Source organism: Xenopus tropicalis, chromosome 7 (genome assembly GCF_000004195.4).
Source record: "Xenopus tropicalis strain Nigerian chromosome 7, UCB_Xtro_10.0, whole genome shotgun sequence".
Classification (NCBI taxonomy): domain Eukaryota; kingdom Metazoa; phylum Chordata; class Amphibia; order Anura; family Pipidae; genus Xenopus; species Xenopus tropicalis.
This window is the reverse complement of record NC_030683.2, coordinates 89,460,141-89,477,994: the sequence shown is the minus strand read 5'-3', so window position 1 is coordinate 89,477,994 and position 17,854 is coordinate 89,460,141. Positions and strand designations below refer to the sequence as shown.

The 17,854-nt window shown below is 39.3% G+C and overlaps 1 protein-coding gene across 12 annotated transcripts in view; it reads left to right on the top strand.

Moving 5' to 3' along the window:
* Positions 1 to 17,854, top strand: part of rere (arginine-glutamic acid dipeptide repeats) — a 210,101-nt gene that overhangs the window by 109,378 nt on the left and 82,869 nt on the right. For all 12 annotated transcript variants that reach the window (XM_031905585.1, XM_002936381.5, XM_004916132.4 and 9 more), the window contains one exon: positions 9,798 to 9,868. In XM_031905585.1, coding sequence (XP_031761445.1) covers positions 9,798 to 9,868 — 71 coding nt within the window. The remainder of the gene's footprint in view (positions 1 to 9,797; positions 9,869 to 17,854) is intronic.

Here is a 17,854-nt window from a genome sequence, read left to right as displayed (position 1 = left end):
CATGAATTATGAGCATGATGGCAGTACCCATCTGCAGTACCCATTAGCGACAAATCCTCTAAAAATACCTTACCATTGGTGTGTGTGTTAATTACTAGAAGTAAAATTTGTTGGGTGTGGGTAATACAGATTTCTCATGGGCGACAAATCACTCCTTTTATCACCCAAAGAGGGTAATAATTCAGCTTGCAACCATCCATACTATTTTAAGCTAAGACCCTTAGCTTTGGATTACTTTTGAATGTTGTAATTGTAGTTCAACCACAGCTTGGGGTTATGCTGATTATTATTATTATGTTGTGCAGGTTAGCCATAAGGTAATTTTCCGTCTCCCATAAATAAAAAAAATCCTGATTTCTGTGCCAGTACAGGTATGGGATCTCCTATCGAGAAACCCATTATCCAGATAGCTCCGATTTACGGAAAGCCCGTCTCCCATAGACTCCATTTTAACCAAATAATTCAGAATTTTAAAACTGATTTCCTTTTTGTCTGTAGTAATAAAACAGTAACTTGTAATTGATCCCAATATCAATAATCATTATTGGATGCAAAACAATCCTATTGGGTTTAATGAATGTTTTATTAATTTTTTAGTAGACTTAAGGTATGGAGATCCAAATTACGGAAAGACCCCTTATCCGGAATACCCTTGGTCCCAAAGCATTCTGCATAATGTGTTCTATACCTGTACTGAAGCTGTTAGGTGTTTTCTATTTAAGTCACTTACAGAGCACAATTTTGGGTGCTTCTCATTCATCAGAAAAGCAACACATTCCATCAACCTAAGCAGGTCTTGCTGAGCTGGCATACACAATGTTTTCTGATCTTTCAGTTCAGTAACAAAGGCTGCAAATGGTGGGGCTGTAGCAGGCAATATCCAAGCTATGTTGTGAATGCTTATTAAAAACTGACACTGTTGCACTGTCTTCACCCTGGCTGATTGCTGCTCCATTTTTCATATTTACAGCAGCCAAGAATGTTGAGGACATAACGGCGCATACCATGTAGGCTCCTGATTTTATTGCATTTATTCATCTGTCTTAATTTATCAGACATTCCCATCTGCACCTTTACATCTTTATGCTTTCCATAGATTTATGCATTCAGCCCTACTTGTTTTGCAGTGCTTGGTGGATTTAGCACAGTATGTTCCTGAATTCATTTTCCCCAAATGCGTGCATATATCTTTGTTTTTCAAAAGGTGTACTTTTAAATCTACTCAGTGAAAGGAGACATTTTAACAAATTGGAACCTTAGCTCAGGGGATGATCTAGTACAGCAGAGTGTGTCATTTTTGGCCAAGCTTTCTTCATGGTTAAGTATTTATTTAGGACTCTTACCCACTGACAACGCCAACGGCAAATATAAGTATTCACCTCCAAATGATTTCCAGGAATATATATGTATATATGTATAATATTTATTTGCCTGCCAGTTTGCAAAGATTCTTTAATAGGTTACTTAATAAATGTAATTAACTTTAAGAAAAACTATAGTTTGAGGTACTTGGCCATCACAGTACAGTATATGGGTCCTGGTTACTCTACAGAGACACCCATTTTCTATAACAAAACAGAGAAATTATTGCACATTAGGGGTATTTTTTCAATCCTCTTAGTACGTGTCTCGAGTGAAATATTAAAACCTGTAAATATATGTTATGAAAAAAAAACGCCTTATTGATTCAAGTGCATTTTGTAGTATTTTGACCATGCAAAGAACCATTGTACTCCATTACACAAGACATTGGAAGGCAAAAAGTTAATTGTGTGGGTGCTTGGTGTTCTCTGCTTGATCTGTGTAACAGTTACTTTTATAAATTTTGGAGCTGCATATTACAATTAGCTGTCATTAATTTTGTTCAATAGAAATATGTTCCATTTAGCGTACAGTCAGGAGGTAGGCTTGAGTGAGCTTAAACAGATGAAATCTAAATTATGCCGACAGCACATTAAACTGCAGCAGCAGGGGGAGAAAAACTGCAGGAAAATAGATTCTCTGTTACCAGCTTCTAATAAACTAATTTGCCGTAAGGACACAGCTAATCTGTTTTATGAATCTCAGCACATATTTCTCTAGGAAAACATTTGTCTTTCTTGGTAAAAGGTCCAAGGGTTAAAATACTTTATGATATAAGAATCACTGAATAAAGACCAATAAGTATATCCTTCTTCCTCCAGTTGAGGGGAAACTTGAATAGTCTGCATCTTAACTTATAGAGTCCATTGCTACATGTCTCTCCTTGTCTCCCACCCCTTGTTGTTTTTTGGCAGTTCAGATTTATGTACCTTTTATTTTTTCCATATTTAATTCTTCTGATTAGCAAGGGTATACCGTGAACATACTTAGGCCTTGTTGATTCCAATAGAATAACCAAAATTGCACGTCTGTGTTACATGACTGGGAATCGATTTGTTTAGATCGTTTTGAAATATAATGTGGCTGCTTGGAGAACATTTTCCTACCAGTTTATATAGATGAATTCATATTTTACGGTTGATCTACCTGCTTTTGTCAGACCAAAATATAGCACCTTACATTGGTATGCTGTCTTTCTGAGTTCCAAATGATTATCTGGGGTTTAACCAGGCTGCTTGGATCACTTCTTTTTTTTTTTTTTTTTTTTTTTTTTTTTTTGGTGTTATGTATACATGCTCGGAAGCAAAGTCATTGCTTAGATGCAGGCCTCTGATTCAGTTTACCTTAATGACACTGGACCATAATATGTTTTGAAGCCTGTTTTTATTCAGTTTAATTTTAGATTTGTGTTTTTATCTGTCACTCTTCTGGTTTTTCTTCCATCCCTCTGTCCTTCCTTCTTCTTTTTTTCATTTTCATGGTGGTTAGGCATTTAATGTCATCAAATTCTCCAGAACAATGCTTCAGCCAGAGCTCATTTCTGTTTAGTTACAGGGCTGAGATGAAGCAGAAAAGAGCATGGCTATAGCATTGTTCAGTGGAATTAATACCGTATAGAGCTCTCCAGCAGTGTGACAAGTGATTATAGAAGCTAGGAAGAAAAGGGGCACGGCAGAGAGAACGCAGATGTAATAACAAATATAATTGCTGTAATGGAAAATTATAGAAAGAAGGGATTGTTTGGCCACAGGATGGCTTGATTTAAAAGCACAGTATTTTTCCACCCAGCTATCACCTTTTACAAATTCATTTTGCTTTTTTTATTTTTTATTTTTCCCCCCCTTCTTCTCAATGACCTTCTTTCAGAGGTTTGTACAATGTGGAATGCCCCAGGCGTTTGATTTTGGATGCCCTGCAGATAATGAGGCCACAGATGGTATTGTTTGATGCTGACATTATCCTGGATCGATGCCTTTAACATTGGTTGCAAAGAAGCTTATATGTCCCCCCTTCATGCTTTATTTAATGCAGCACTAGACAGAAGGAAATCTAGTGGGCTTAATAGGCTCTGTCTCTATTACAGGCATAAGAACAACAAATCTTAAGCACAATTAGGATGATTGCACTAAAACAGCAAAGGTGTCAAGCTATTTGCCATGCCTGACCCCCTTTTAAAGCACAGTTAACCTTTCCTTAATTTCTGTATGAATGTTCAGCAAATCACCCTGGCATGGCATACTGGTACAGAAACACTGTAGAGAGAGAAAGCTTTGTGACTGGGAATGGAGTAGGAATGGATTTCTGTAAGAGTAACCAGAATTTGAGTATTTAGCAACTGTGACAGGGCATGGCACAAGCATATTTTTAGATTTGGCTGGTTTGTTGAGAATAATGATCCTATCGCTCTTAGGGCAGTTGCAGCCATTATACTTCTAATTAACCCATAGTCTTGATCATGATAGCTGTACCTATTGCATATCTGAGATCATGGTAGTTGACTGTTATATAAATATTGCCTGTGGTGGGCTGGCTGGATTAATAATGAATGTTGCATGACAATTTCAGCAGACTTAATGTTTCTGTGCAGTGGTAAACTATTTTATACTCTAGCCCTAACTCATGTGTTTCTTATATATAGCTGTGCCATTGTGGAGTCTTTGGATTTTTTTTAAACGTACGCACTGTATGTAGAATAGGTAGATGCACATTTTAATATCCTCTTAGTGGAGTTTTTCTTTTTTCATTCCATTCTGCACAGTTGTTATTAACATTCAGTGTACACTACTTATTCCATCTACATATTACATACTCAATATTTAAGTTCTGGTGAAGTATGGTAGGTCTTCACTTCCTTCATCACAGCATATTTGTGGATTTATGAGCAATAGCTCCTGTCATGAGTGCCTGTTTTATCTCTTTAACTAACTAATAAAGCCGCACCACCCTGTGGTCATGTCTTTGAGAAGGGGATTCAGTCATGCTCTAGACTGAAAGTTAAAGAAAACAGTATCCACTAATGGATAGGAATAACTGTTGTCAATGTCAGTCAGTAAATTTTATTTTTGCTGGTCCCTTCTCATTTCATGCATTGAAATATTTTGTACTGCTTGTCAATATATTGATTTGCCTGTTCATGTATGTTCATAATTAGCCCTTTCTGCAGGTCCCCATGTGCTTGTGTTAATGCTGCAGTGTGTTGGTGAAGCAAACTGAAAATCTTCCCCCCATCCTTTTTTCTAATCGTTGTCTCTACATCATTTCATGCCCTTTAACAGAGGCCCACAGAGAAGGCTTGATGCTTGTTCCTTCCTGTAAGGCTGTATCTTTTGCAGAGCGCTTGGTGTAGTGATGGGTATTTTCACTTATTTTATCTTGTAAATGAATTACACAAAGCCAGGTCACAAAGATCCAGCCTTTCCTTTTTACTTGTCAGCTTCAGACAAGCCTTTGATGGCTGGGAGATAAAATTATGAATTCAGACGCCTCCTGACTCTTCAGCGATTGCAATCTCTGTTTGGTTTATGACTGCTTTTATGAAATAAGCAGCAGTATTGGAAAACATTGTATTCTCCCCAAGTGACTAACTGCCTTAACTGTGACAAGGACACTGAAACCATTGTGATTAGGGAAATTGTGCTTCATCTAGCACATTTACTGTGTAGCAGCATTGCTTCCATACAGGGCTTTGCCTGTTTCAGGGATGCAAAATATGCAGATCTGTTGCTGCTTTTGTGAGAAGATACAGGGACTACTTGGTTTAATTGCTGAAGATAATATTTTTGACATCTCTGTCCTGCTGTCTTGGTGTTTAATTAGAGACACTTTACATAAATGGCTTCCATAATATACTATCGTCACTTCTAATTAAGGTCCCCCATAAGTGATCAAGGGCAGCTACTCACTTTACTGTATAGAAGTAAATAATTTAAGGAATACGCAAACCTTAGTAACTATTTACTTATGCTCAACGCCAGATTTATATTTTTGCCCCCTTTCCCCACCCCGGATTGAGAGCATTCGCATTCCTTTAGCTCACATAAGGAGTACTGTAAGTTTTTTGTGTGTCCCGTACCCAGTACTCCGTATGTGAGCAGTTTAGGTGCATCTGGGCGGCATGCCGTCCTGGGCCTTTGTGGCCTCGCCACAAATACAGGCCTGCTTATACTCTGGTACTAAACTTGTTGTGCTGTATTTACTCGTACCACTGGGAGCTGCCAGTGTGACAGTCTGCACCAGGAGACTCGTGAGTTAAACCTATACAAGATGGAAGAGTACATTAACCTACCATAGTGCCAATGCTATAAAATCTTCAGTTCCTAAATGGTCTGTGCATTACAGGTGAAGTGGAGATAATGTACAATGCATTATTTCTTGATTTGTGTTGGTCATAAAGTGATGCTTAAAAAACAAAACAATAGAGTAGACCAGTGCTGTCCAACTGGGCGGCCCGCCCGCGACCCCCCTCTGTGTGTCCCCCCACCTGTCTGGCTGCTTTGATGGCTTACCTTTGTGCAAGCTTTAAATGGTATCAGTACTGTGAATAACTGGCCCCCTGCATTGCTCACACCTCAGATTCAGGCTGTAATCCCCCTGTATTGTTTAAAAATGTAATCTCGTGTTGTTCACACCTTTTAATCTCTGCATTGTTTGCCCCCTGCAGTGTTCACACCTCAGGCTCAGGCTGTAATCACCCACATTGTTCACCTCAGAAAAACTGTAGGAGCAGTAGAAACCCACAAATAAACCCTGCATACTATAAAAAGAATATATACTGAGGTGGTACTGCAATTAAAAAGTTTTTTAATATATAGTTATAGTGCAGACTGTAGGAGCAGTGCCAGCATTGTGTCCACTGTATGCTGCCTGTGTGTGCCATACTCTGTCTGCCGTACCCTTGCCTGTGTGTGCCATACTCTGACTGCCATACCCTGCCTGTGTGTGCCATACTCTGAGTATGGCACACAAAGGCAGGGTATGGCAGGCAGAGTATGGCACACACGGGCAGGGTAGGGCAGGCAGAGTATGGCGCACACACAGGCAGGGTAGGGCAGGCAGAGTATGGCAAACACGGGTAGGGTCAGGTAGAGTATGGCAAACACAGGCAGGGTAGGGTCAGGTAGAGTATGGCAGATTTTTGCTGTACTACCACCATTAATATGGGTATGGTCATGTGATAACACGGGTGTGGTTTCAAGTGGGTGTGGTTTAAAAAAGGAGAGTGGTCAAAAGTGGCTTCCTTATCGGCCCTCTGCCATGTAGGCCAAAAAAATTCCGGCCCTCGGTACCACAGAAGTTGGACAGCACTGGAGTAGACAATTAGTAGTAAAAAGGGATGCACCAAAACCACTATTTTGGGATTCAGCTGAACCCTGAATCCTAATCTGCATATGTAAACTAGGATAAGGAAGAGCTAAAGAGAACCGCACATGGCGAAACAGTTTAAATTTTTTTTGTTTGTAACAAAAAGTCACATGGTTTTAAGGATTTGGATTTGTCTATGAAGATTCTTAATCATTTAGGGTATTTTTTACAGTATCTAGTAGAATTAAGTCTAAAACAGCTGGACTTTTCTGAGTTTTTTTATTTTTTTTAAAAAAAAAAAAACCACATTTCTTCACTCATCCAGTTCAAATGACTTGTAGGGAATTCCCCGGCATTTAATCCCTTGTCACAGGCATCCAATCATAATGGTTCCATTGTACTTATTCAGTTAGGTGTTGGCTGAAAAAGGTGTAAGAAGGTATGATCCAGTCATAAGTTTTTCTGATGTTCCAGCAACATATGGGATGACTTGTTGCTTTGCCTGCTGTGTTCCTCCCTTCTGTTGTTGGTCTGGTAATTTTGCTTGTCTTTGATTTAGTTTTGATAAAGGCACAGTCTGGGTACCCACAAGTTTTCAGAGCTCATTTTAGATGTTTGTATTCCTTCTCTTTTGCCTCTGCATTGGATGCCACAGTTTTAGCCCAATGAAGTAAAGTCCTTATAACACCCAGTTTATCTTCCAAAGGGTGGTGGGAATCAAATAGCAAGTACATTTCCTGTGTACTTCAATATCTAGGCCCCCCACCCCTCTTTGCTGTTTTTCACATCTTACCTTGTGAACCTGATTTTTGTCCACAGAGTTTGTGGTGTTATATGCAAAAAACATTGCAGTTTCATGCTTGTGGCACAGCTGTCTGTAATGTAAAAGGCTTTGCTAAAATGTTTTTCATATGTATTGTGTCCTGTATGTAACCAAAGCACACTAATAACTTTCAGGTTGTATGTGAAATTATAATAGTAACCCACTGACCCTTTTACTTTAGTTGGGCAAAGTAACAATTTATTCTTTATTGTATATAGTTTTTGCACTGACTCTGACAAAGGTCCTTCTGCATTGGCTATATGTGTGTGTGTATATGTATTTATATAAGTATATGCATTAGACACATTTTCACAGCTCTTTAACCAGCCTGTAGGTTTTTGTTAGTTTTTGGAATGTAGGAAGGGTTACAGATCATAACAAGGTCAGAATCAAACCCCATCGTTTCAAGTTAGTGCTAGCTATTCGTGCTGATAGTTCCTCTTCCTGTTTTATTTTGATGCACAATATATTCAGATTCTTGGAGACTTTTCACAAAATGCCTGTAGGCAAGTCCCAAACTTAAGTTTTAAGGGTAAGGCCCAGCGAGGCAGATTGGCAGCCTGCGTAAAAGCCAATATGCTTGAACTAACTGTTTGTTGGAGGATATTGGCTGAATTTGCTTGCACCCAGCAGATCCAATGCGTTCGGGTGCAGGCACAATTGGAAGATTTTTTTTTTAAGTGTACAGGCAGATTTTTAGCCTGGGCTTACAGGCAGCCTTACAATCCACCTTGTGGGTGCCTTACCCTAAGTCATTTAATGCATGTGTTTTAGGATTAGGTTATCTCCACTTTTTCTTATATTTTTATGTATGTGCTGTAGATGGGCCTTTGATGTTTGTAGTAATATCACCAAAAGGGTGCTGCCTCTCTGCATGTGCCTGGAGGTGCTTCTTAGGGCAGTGGTACACAGGGAGATTAGTCGCCCTGAGACAAACCTTCATTGACGCGGGTGACTAATCTCCCCACAATGCCATTCCACCGGCTAGAATGGCCGGTGGGCGATGCATATGCCATCCCACTGGCATTCTAGCTGGTGGGATGGCATTGCAGGGAAATTATACTACAGAGACCTTATCCGCACACCCTAGCACTCCAAATTTATATGCCTGGTGCACACTGCTGGAGGGATCGTCACCCTCCAAAACCAGTACAACGACCAAAAAAAAAAAAAGCAAATGGCACTCAGGGCTACAAGCAAGGGAAAACCCTTAAAAAGTTTATTGCGGAGGTGCAACGTTTATATGCTTGATAAAGGGGTCACGTTGCCCCGAAACGTTGCACCTCTGCAATAAACTTTTTAAGGGTTTTCCCTTGCTTGTAGCCCTGAGTGCCATTTGCTTTTTTTTTTGGTGATTGCAGGGAAATTAGCCACCCACGACAACAAAGCTTTGTCGCGGGGCGACTAATCTCCCTGTGTTCCACTGCCCTTGCTGTCAGGAGTGATGATGTCTTGTGTGCATAGGCAATTACATCAACTAAAGAGATTAATCCCTATCAAGTGTGGGGAATTTAGAATTTTTATGCTATACCAACAGTGCCTCTGCCTTTACAGTTAGGGACACTGAGTACTACAACCACTTAATCTGGACTGGAGAGTCACACTTTGTGCCCCACTACTTAACGTAGGCAGGGTCCAAAGATACACAAGGCTACACTCGTAGAGATACGCAAAATATCCAAACACATCCCAGCGTATGGTTCAGTAATCAGGGGCCATACTCTCTTTCCCCACAATATGTCCCCACAATATATGGTGTCTTTCATCAGTCCTTTGTGGATTACACTTCCATACAGCCACCAGGTTCATCTCCACAGTGCAAAATATCCCCTTCAAACGGTAATGGCCATCACCTCTAGTAAACATAAGCAGGATCACAATGCTCGGTGACCCTTTATCAGACATTCTTACCCATGGATTGTACATTTGTACTACGAAATGTGATAAGCTAAGTACAAGCCATCATAAGGTTATTTGCTCCTGCTGGATGTTTGAAGATGTTTTAAGCAAAATTTGTGAAGGATGTTTTTAAATCAAAATTAAAACTGCTGTACTACTCTTTCCTTTTTACAATGTAAAGGTGGCTATACACTGTAAGATTTGCTCATTTGGCAAGGTCGCCAAACAAATATTTCACTTTATTTCACATCTGGGCCATACTGTAGAGGGGACCATGTGGGTTGTGTGATATTATACCATTCTGTGATATGTATTGGGACCTGCTAAAACCTTTTTGTTTGCAGAGGACTATATAAACTGATATATATATATATATAAATATGCATAAGTTCTGTCTTATTTTCCTTTTTAGACTGTGTTTATATTGAAAGCAGAAGATCGAACACTCCTTATTTTATATGTAGCATTCAAGACTTCAAATTGGTAAGTGTATGTATATGTACTTTGTTACATTTTTCTTTCAATTGTGTTGTGTGCCTGTTGAAAGCTGTTGAAGCATTATTCAAGAACAGTATGGTTTTAGATTGCAGAGGGCCATGTTTAAATTGGCATCTGGTTACATTTCCTAAAGATGTAGAAGAGCATAGGCGGAGGGTGACTTTTTTTGTTTGGGGAGGCTAAAGATGGGCCATACATAGACTGACCTAAAGCTAATGTGAGACTTAGTGGATTCGCTGCTGGTGTACAAAATTAACCTCCCAACTACCTCTTGCCATTCCCACTGACTTCCAAGGATTCTGTACAAAAGTGCAGGGGGGAGGGCTTTCTTTTTGTTTTGTTTTTTTACCCTAAAATGGTTAGGATGTAAAAGTATTCATACTTCTGTGAGGGGGGATCTGCAAACATTTGTGTTTGTGATCAGTTAGCTTAAAGGGGTAGTTCACCTTTAAATTCACTTTTATTTTTAATGGTTTTTTAGTTATTTAGCTTTTTGTTCAGCAGCTCTCCATTTGGTAATTTAGCAGCTATCTGGTTGCTAGGGTCTTATTTACCCTAGCAACCAGGTAGTGGTTTAAACAAGAGATGGGAATATGAATAGTTAAGGGGCCTACATAAAAAGAAAATAAAAAATAATGATAATAAAATTGTAGCCTTGCAGAACAATAATTTTTGGCCATTTGAAATCTGGAAAGAGGCAGAAGAGAAAGGCAAATTGTTAAAGAACTATAAAAAAAAATTAATTAGGAAGACCAATTGCAAAATTGCTATGAATAGGCCAATTTATAACATACTAAAAGTTAACTTAAAAGTGAACCACCCTTTTAGATGTGTTCACGTTAGTTTTATAGCAAGAAAGGCAGTGGGTACCGACACCCCAGGCACATTATATACAGTGAGACGCAGTCTGTATTTACAAAACTAGCACATTATATACAGTGAGACACAGTCTGTATTTACAAAACCAGCACATTATATGCAGTGAGAAGCAGTCTGTATTTACAAAACCAGCACATTATATGAAGTGAAAAGCAGTGGGTACTGATGGCAGATATTCCGGCCCTGGCACTATAACACTGGCATGGATACACAACATTGGCTTAGCCTCCCCTAGCCTTATTGAAAATCCGCCTATGTAGAAGAAAAACCCTAGTATACAATCTCTGCAATAAAATATGCAAGTTTCTAAAAACAAGACCTAAATCTGGTTGCTGAATAAAATGTGGTTTTCAATCACTGTATATTTATCAAGTTTAGAGAAACTGTTGTAAATTATGAAATTTTTCATAAAGTAAAACTGCACCCTGTTCAGCATCAGGGCAAGATATTTTCTTAACATGATGGCTGTTTAAAAGGTGAAGTTATTTGCCTTACTAGATACATTTGAAGCTATGGCTTAATGATATACTAACATTTTCCTGTATCTGTAACCTTATTATGAGCTAAGGGAGGCCCTAATCCAAGGTTGGAACTCCAATCATCTTAAACTAAAAAACCACTGTAAACCACTAATTAGTACTAAACACTGAGAAAAGGGTGTATATACATCTGAATTGGTTTCATACTGGAAAGTTACAAAGAAAGTGGTAGGTGAGATGATAAGTGCATAGCAGGCATCTTGTGGTCTAGTTCCTTTAATAAAAATGAAGAATCTGATTGACTCCTTTCTGTGGTGAAAAAACTGTTCAGTCAGGATGACATCATATATCCCCAGTGGATTTATGAGCACCCTGCCTTCTGTGGCCTCCTAAATAAGTAGATCTAACAAACACTGAACTTGCACCCATGTTTGCATCCATTTCACTTTAGTGTCACTTGCCCAGACTATTGGAGTGCGCTCACAGGCTGTGCATTCGTCTCTGTAAAACACTACTATATTTAGCATGGGTTACCTAACTTGTAAATACACTGCACAAGTTTAGGTGATTGCTAGTGAATATGGAGCAGTTCTGGGCATTGCCAACAATCTCAAACTGATCCTACCATGACATTTAGTTTGTGAACTTTCTTATTAAAATGTATTTTTATGTCATATTGTTTGTTAGAAACCTATTGTAAGGTAAATAAACACGTGAAATATTCTGTGCAAAGTCTTTATTACCACACTTTCTTTTACATTTTTTTTTATAGTAACTACCCACTTTGCCGCTGTGGGGTAAAGATTTTGGCTCATTTTTCCATGCAGATTTGCTCCAAGTTAGTCAGGTGACACTTGTGCACTTTGGTTTTCAAACAGTGACAGAGATTCTCAGTTGCACTGAGATCAACAGGGCCATTGTAGGACACAGACCTTTTGTCCTTGGGTATTTTCAGTGTTAATACACTTTAAGATTCTTCTCTCCCTAATGACCAGTTTTAGTGTGAACCAACAAATCCGTCAAATTATCATAAGGTTAGTGGGCACTGAATGATTTTTCATCATCAGAAAATCGATTGGACAGGTTTGAACATTTTCATTTTTAAAAATGAAATGTATCCATTGTCCAATTGTTTGCAGCTGAGGTGGGCCAAGCCAGCTGGGCACCCTAGGTGACCCAGCTTGGCGACCTTGCCCCCACCGCTTCCCTCTCTTCTCCTTCCTGTTTCAGGATTAGCTTGCTCCTATGATAACAACAAGATCTTTAAAGGAAAACTATACCCCTAAGCAATGTAGGTCTCTTTAAATATATATTGCATAAACAAGCTCATATGTTAAAACCCTGCTTCATCTAAATAAACCATTGCACACAGTGCACACAAACAAACCAAGGCACACATACATGCTAGACCCCATCAGCCAACAAATGGACAGGTTTTGCCTTTTGCTTCCACACTTCTTCTGTTACAGTTAGAGCTGCATTATTTCTGGTCATGTGATCCCTGAGGGAGCACACAGCCCATGACTAAATGGTGGGTCAAGGAAAAGGATGTAAAAGGGCAATATTTACTGATATATCAGTTTGGCGAGATTCTTTTAAAATCTGTTGGTTAAGTATTTTTTCTGGGGATATAGTTTTCCTTTAAAAAAAAAATCTTACTGTGTATGGCCAGCTTTACTCTGGCCTTGTGTGTTGGCATTACTGCTCTTCTGAAAGGTATCTTTCACCCAAGCTTCATTTTTTTTTTTAGCAGCATACACACATATTTTGCACTGTTGCTTTTTCCCTCAAGATGCCCAGTCCCATGCTTACAGTGAAGTACAGGTATCGGACCCCTTATCCGGAAACCCATTATCCAGAAAGCTCCGAATTACGGAATGCCCTTCTCCCATAGACCCAATAGACATTTTAATCAAATAATTCAGAAATTTAAAACTGATTTCCTTTTTCTATGTAGAAATAAAACAGAACCTTGTAATTGATTCCAACTAAGATATAATTAATCCTTATTGGATGCAAAACAATCCTATTGGGTTTAATGTTTTATTGATTTTTTAGTAGACTTAAGGTATTGAGATCCAAATTACGGAAAGACCCCTTATCCGGAATACCCTTGGTCCCGAGCATTCTGGATAATGGGTCCTATACCTGTATTATGTTTTATTAATGATTTCCATTCCTCTGTAATCATAAAACAGTACCTTGTATTTGATCCTATAATTTATTGGTAAACCAATCCTATTTGGTTTATTTAACATTTAAATATTTTTTTTAGTAGACTTAAGGTATTACGATCCAAATTACAGAAAGAACCCTCATCCAGAAACCCCCAGGACCCAAACATTCTGGATAACCAGTCCTATACCAGTAGTAACATCATACTGTAGGGCTTTTCTTAAACTGGATGTGCTAATGAGAGGGCCACATCTAGAGTGGAGGTAAAAGAGCTTATTACAAGCAACATTTTTCATTCACTGAACATATAAAAGGAACTAAATCTGAGCTATTTCATAGCCAGATCTGGATATGCACATGTCCTTTTTTTCTTTAAACCCTGACTGTTTTGTTCTTTATGATATTTTAACGTGTCTTTTAAAGACAATTTGAATTGCGTAGGAAACGAGAGTAGTCCTCCCACAGTCCAGGAATCTATGTTTACTGATCCAAAGGGGAAATTATTTCCTAGCCTCAAATTAATCATATTATGATGCACTCATAACTATCCTGAATAGTAGTTTTGCTTAAATTGGAGTTGTTCTTCGAGGACAAATAAGTGTGTTACATAGACTTTTTTTAAATGTGATTTCCCAGGTAATATAGATTAATTTTAGTGTTTCTGGGGGAGAATATCTCTTAGAAAACAGAGCTGTAAATCATTGTTATGTGTTATACTGAGGTACCAGAGTGTGCGGGTGGGTAATTGAACTTGCATAAGGGCCAAGATGATTACGATCTCCATAGAGGTCATTATACCACATGTCACTTTGTCCCTTGGAAGAGTTTGCAGGTGACCTTGGTTTCATACAGTTGATCCTAGTTAAATTGTCATTTCACTTCACAGATTTTTTTCTTGTTTTATTATTGCTGCATTCTGGTTATCTATTTGTGAAGTGCTGTTTTCTTGCCTGAGCAAATTTTCTGTATTTCTTCTCTTTGCAGCCTCTAAGTGCTGTCTTGTTGCTCCATTCAGTCCTGGTGTAATAATGCCTTTTCCTCAATAGGACCATTGTACACATTAGCAGCTACCTGGGATTTAGAGCTAAAGCGCTGGAGAAATGTTGAATTACAATGTGAGAGTTTCCATTCTGGGCAGAAATCCTGCTGAGTTACCATAATTGCTTTGGGATATTAACAGCAATAAAGACTGACTCTCTTGTTGTCAGTATTGGTTTTGTAGTGCACATTAAAGCTGTCTCCTAAACAACATGAATCAGTATGCACAGATATCCTGTCAGAGGCTTCTCATGGCACTCGCTTACCACTGTGGCAGGGGTCTAAGGAATATTAAACTCCAGCTTGGAGGTTTGATCTGATATCACAGTATAATAGGTTTTATTCCTGTGTGTTGTAGCAAACGTGACAAAACCAGACGTGTGTGTGTTGCAGTTTTTACAAAGGAATGGAATAAGAATGCTATTTATTAATTTGAGCTACAATAATTTCTTATCAGTTCTAAGCCTCTTATATGCATACTGACTAAAACTTGGGTTTCCAAATACCTGTGATATATATATCAGTCTGTCATTTTGGGCACTGGCATGTTTGAAGATCTTATCTGTCAGTGGGTAAGAACCCATGTAGCGGTCCAGTCGCTCACCGATAGATCTTTGCTATTGTGGGCGAATGGACCGCTCCGTGGGTTCTTACCCTTAGTTGTATGGTAATGTGATTTATTATTTTGCTTCACTAAGGGCTCTGGCACACGGGGAGATTAGTCGCCCACGGCAAAACTCCCTGTTCGCGGGCGACTAATCTCCCCGAGTTGCCTACCCCTGCCATCCCACATGTAAGTCGCCGGCGGGATGGCAGACGCGGCGGGGCGATTTCAGGAAATCGCAGAAAAAGACTTGCGAGTCTCCCCGTGTGCCAGAGCCCTTACAAATGTTTATTATTCCGACTTAATTTTGTAATTTATCTTTCAATTAATGATTTGAGGTACGTGACTGTGGGATGATAAACTCTGAATGTCACTAAGTACCAGCAGATAAGATTGTTTCCAAATCAGGCAAATCTGTAGAAATAGCATAGGTGCCATGGTGCTAAAACTAAAAACATGTCATTATTTCATTGTGCAAGGAATTTCTGGCTGCTGAACAGTGTGTGTATACAAAGGCAGAGTTGGACAAACAGAACTCTGGCCCCCAGCAGTGTTGCTTTATGACCTAATTGTAGAAGAGGGGGTTGTAGATGGATATGTTAAAATGTGTAAAGATAAGTTGACCACACATGAACTAATTTGGCAGTATAACTGATTGTTTCGAACCAATAAGCACAATACAAGGGAGACCAGTGACTCTGTCAGTGACCAGTGACTCTATACCAGAGATCCCCAACCTTTCTTACTTGTGAGCCACAGTCAAATGTAAAACGACTTGGGGAGCAACACAAGCATCATAAAAGTTCATGGTGGTGCCAAATAAGGGCTATGATTGGCTATTAGGTAGCCTCTATGCACACTATCAGCTTAAAGGAGGCTTTATTTGGTAGTAAAACCAAGTCAGGAATTCAAAAATAACTACCTGGTTTGGGGGCACTGAGAGCAACTTTCAAGGAGTTGGGGAGCAACATGTTGCTCATGAGCCACTGGTTGGGGATCACTGCTCTATAACCATGAGCTCACAGCTGATATCCACTGCATTTGCCTGCACCTGAGCAGAGACAGTGCTTCTGTGTGCAGGCGGTTTGTTGCCTGCAGGAAATCTGCACTACCTGTAAATATCAAATTGGTGCGTTTTACCCACAGGCTGTCGGGTAATTGCACAAAATTTCCTCCCAAGTTATCTTTAAAGATTTTAAAATATCAATCTACACCCTTCTTATTTGTCATTAGTTCATGAAACCACACAGCTGGTCACCTGAATTGTGTTTGTCCATTCCTGCCTAGGGGTGAGGTACACAGGGTGATTTGTCACTCACGGGTGACAAATTGCCTGAAGTTCCTTCGCACCAGGAATGAAGATTGTTGCAGGGTATTCAAGCAAATTTTCTTCTCAGGGAAACATATTTTTGCCTTTGCACTTTATACCTATTCTTTACTTCTAGATATTGTACTTTTTGTTTATAATAATGGTCTCTCTAATGGTTTAAAGGAGAAGGAAAGGCCAAGAAAGAGTTAATCTCAAGCTCCAGGCATACCAACAGTTCTCTCAATAGTGCCCTTAAGTCTCCCCATATTTCTCCTGTTCAGAAGATCAGAAGCCTCATAGGGGAAAAAAAAATGCTGAGCTGTGTAAAGAAAGTTCCCATAATGCCTCGCTCCTGCACCAAGACCGGTGTACATGCTTTCTGCTGATTGGCTCTGAGCCACATTCCTAAGGGGGGAGGGGGAGCAGGAGATGGGGGAGCAGAGAGCTGCGTGTCTCTGGCACAGAGGAAAACAAAGACAACGAATCCTGTTTCTTTTGACAGAGTGTTTCTGTGAGTGCTTATGGCTGTATTTACATAGACCTTTCTGATAATGCTTACTTAGTTTTTACCTTTCCTTCTCCTTTAATATGCACTCCATGATCTAGGCGTGAAAATGTGTACTCGGATGTTTCCACTTTGAAATCTGCTATATGTGTTTGCACTCAAGGTGACACGGCGCCTATCAGTGCAGACACTGGATTCTTTTTCTTGTCACAGAAATAACCCGGTGTGGCACTAGTCTAAGGACAGACTAGCACATCCCACATATTTATAATTGCAGTCCGGCCCTATAATTGCATTTTAAATATTGCTGTTAGTATCCTATTACTATCTATGTACTTTTTATATTGCAATAATAGTGGTGTTTAAGGAGATATAGCTGCTCCCACCCCTGTCTATAAATGTAGATATGCACATGGCTCTTAACTATCACTTCAAGGGGAGAATTAATGAATAATAGGCACTGATTATAAAGTAGCCTAATTGCTCACTGTGTACATTATTATAAGTCTAGTAAAAATAGATGCAGAATTTTCAAATGTAATGACTTATCTTACTTTTCCTTTAAAAAGTATATCACGCTACATCAGTGTTCAACGCTCTGCCTCATATACTGTTAGAACTGTTCTCCCTCTCAGGAGCATATCCTTTACAGGCTGTGATACTTCTAGCATGTGCCGATCGTCACCTATTGATGCCTTGGGCAGGACCTTGATCTAAGGGTTTTTTTTTTAATAATACAGATTATTATGTGCAGGATGCTCTGAAACAAATGCATTCTGAGGCAATTATATCTCTTTCGCTAGCACAGTCCAGTCCAGTGCCACATTACATTCAGAACCAGGTGCTGTCTAGAATAGAGGGAAACCATAATTTGGCATTCACTGGGGGCCCTCAGATTGCATTACTGATCAAGGCGTGTATGACAAGCTAGAAAGAATAACTGCAGCTTTTGTGATCAGTGTGCAGTATTTTGGACACACAA